This window comes from Piliocolobus tephrosceles, chromosome 19 (genome assembly GCF_002776525.5).
Source record: "Piliocolobus tephrosceles isolate RC106 chromosome 19, ASM277652v3, whole genome shotgun sequence".
In the NCBI taxonomy this organism is placed as follows: Eukaryota; Metazoa; Chordata; class Mammalia; order Primates; family Cercopithecidae; genus Piliocolobus; species Piliocolobus tephrosceles.
The window spans coordinates 34,735,787-34,738,386 of NC_045452.1; the positions used below are offsets into that span (position 1 = coordinate 34,735,787).

Consider the following 2,600-nt stretch of genomic DNA (forward strand, 5'->3'; position numbering starts at 1 on the left):
ATCCCTCAGGCCTGCCTACCCCTTGGACATCCGTGTGGTGAGGTGGGGCGGGGCTGCCAGGACACCTGGGAAGGACAAGGACCTCGTGGCGTGGGAGCAGCCCAGGACCACCCGTGGGTAGGGGGCATCAGGCAGGGGTCTTTGGTTGTGAACAACAAGAATGAATTCCAGTTGTACTTTTTAGGAAAGGAATTTATTAGAAGGGTCTGACCTGCTCCCATGGTCAGGGAAGACACAGAAAGAGGCCCAGGCCCACAGCAGGGGAGGAGCAGGGCTCACCACTGAGCCAGGGCAGTGATGAGAAACCCACACCTGATACGTGTCTACCCTCGTTTCTCCCCACACCGGGTCATGGCCTGGGAGGAGCCACTGACTTTGCTGGGTCACTGGCCACCTGTTGCTGGGAGACAGGGCTGCGTAACTGGGGGAAAGTCAAGACTTGGAGAAATAGCTGAGCTGCTGCTAGGAGGAGAAGTGCACACTGGGTGGCCAGCTGACCACTGACGCCCACTGCAGGGCTCAGGAGCAGGATGTGGAGAGTCGTCAAGGGTAAAGAACCCAGGGGTGCAGGGGGCAGTGAGCACTCAGGCTTTGGATGATCTTAAGGAGATCACTCAGCAGCTGGACTTCTGGGTTGAGGTGGGGCCGCAGCAGGCCGGGCGGGAGCACGCAGGGCGGCAGAGGAGGGACACGCAGGTGGCTGGGCGGCAGCAGCTGGACTGGCAGGAGGAGGTGGGGGCACAGCAGGAGGGGACGGGCATGCAGCAGGCAGGCCTGCACACGGGGCGGCAGAGGAGGGACACGGAGGAGGAAGGTCTGCAGCAGGAGGTGGTGCAGCAAGCTGGCTGGCAGCTAGACTGCTGGCAACATGAAGTGGAAGCCCCAGCGCAAACAGGCACGCAGCTCACAGGCTTGCAGCTCACAGGCTTGCAGCAGACGGGCACGCAGCAGGCCTGCTGGCTTTGGGAGGAGGTGCAGCAAGCTGGCTGGCAGCTAGACTGCTGGCAGCACAGAGAGGGAGCCCCAGAGCAGATGGGCACACAGCAGATGGGCTTGCAGCAGACAGGCTTGCAGCAGACAGGCACACAGCAGCCCTGCTGGTTTTGGGAGGAGGTGCAGCAAGCCGGCTGGCAGCTAGACTGCTGGCAGCATGAAGAGGAATCCTCAGAGCAGGTGGGCACACAGCAGACAGGCACACAGCAGGCCTGCTGGCAGGGGGAGGAGGTGCAGCAATCTGACTGGCAGCTAGACTGCTGGCAGCACGAGGGTGTGCAGGAGCTGGCGCAGCCTGATTGGCAGGGGCTGGGCTCACAGGCTGCCTGGCAGCAGGGGCTGGACACAGAGCTCATACAGCTAGACTGCTGACAGCACAAAGAGGAAATCCCAGAGCAGATGGGCTTGCAGCAGACGGGCACACAGCAGGCCTGCTGGCAGGTGGAGGAGGTGCAGCAAGCTGGCTGGCAGCTAGACTGCTGGCAGCATGAAGAAGAAGCCCCACTGTAGACGGGCACACAGCACACAGGCTTGCAGCAGACAGGCTTGCAGCAGACAGGCACGCAGCAGGCCTGCTGGCAGGGGGAGGAGGTGCAGCAAGCCGGCTGGCAGCTAGACTGCTGGCAGCACGAGGACGTGCAGGAGCTGGTGCAGCCTGATTGGCAGGGGCTGGGCTCACAGGCCGCCTGGCAGCAGGGGCTGGACACACAGCTCACTGGGGTGCAGACCACGGTCAGGCAGGGGGCCGGGGCGCAGCAGCTGGGGGCGCAGCAGGGGGGCTCACAGCAGCTCTCTGGGCAGTCGTCCACCTGCCAGGAGTCAGAGCAAGAGTCACAGGGACCAGGAAGGCAGACGTGGCTGCCGTCACTCATGTTGCTGGAGCAGATGGACATGGTGGACACGGCCATGCTGGGGGTTGAGCTGGAGGAGATGGGAGTGAGTGGGTGGGTGAGTGGGTGAGTGGGTGAGTGAGTGGGTGAGTGGGTGAGTGGGTGGGTGGGTGAGGTTGTGGGTGAGGGAGTGGGTGAGTGAGTGCGTGTGTTAGGTGCTCAGGGATGTTGGCTTTTATATCTGTCCCTGGCCTGTTGTCCCAGCTGGAGTGTCAACAACTCCCGCCCCTTCCTTGTTTGTGTTTAAAACCTAGAGAACTCTTATGAGTGCGAGTTTCATGTTTAGTCCTATGAGATGCCATTCCGTTTGTAAAGTCCAGAGCCTATATTTGGGTCTGTTGACACACCATCACCTCCTGTGGCTCCAGAGCATAATACTGAAGTAGACAGGGTATAATGTCTGGAAATAGAGTGTCTCGGGGGCCTGTGCTGGCTGCAGGAGAGATCCATCCATCCTAATCCCAGTGTCTGCGGGCCATCGCCAGGGGACTCTGCTTGTCTGGGTGGCAGTGGCTTCTGGAATGCCAGGCTAGAGAAGCCCCAGTCAATGATGGCACGAGGGTGGAACGTTCCTAGAAGCGACTCCCCACACTCTCTCTGTTGTGTGAAGTTCCCCTCAAGGGCTTTAGAGCAAGTAGCAAATGGGAAAGGGTGGACAGTGGTGTGCGCCATTTGCCGTCAGGTTCACAGTCGTTCCTAGGGGGCTGTGCACCCCCT

The 2,600-nt window shown here is 60.8% G+C and overlaps 1 protein-coding gene across 4 annotated transcripts; it reads right to left on the reverse strand.

Annotated features, from left to right (window-relative positions):
- Positions 1-614: 614 nt before the first annotated feature.
- LOC111526768 (keratin-associated protein 10-7) lies at positions 615-1,910 on the reverse strand. Of its 4 annotated transcripts, none has more exons than XM_023192685.1 (2): positions 1,086-1,910; positions 615-911 (listed from the first exon to the last, which is right to left on the reverse strand). In XM_023192685.1, the coding sequence occupies exons 1-2, from the start codon at positions 1,899-1,901 to the stop codon at positions 615-617; spliced, it is 1,113 nt and encodes a 370-aa protein (XP_023048453.1). In that variant the 5' UTR covers positions 1,902-1,910. The 4 variants fall into 4 exon arrangements, with proteins under 4 accessions (XP_023048453.1, XP_023048445.1, XP_023048464.1 ...); XM_023192677.1 differs by having other exon boundaries at positions 615-903; positions 1,054-1,910; XM_023192696.1 differs by having other exon boundaries at positions 615-903; positions 1,372-1,886.
- Positions 1,911-2,600: the final 690 nt, after the last annotated feature.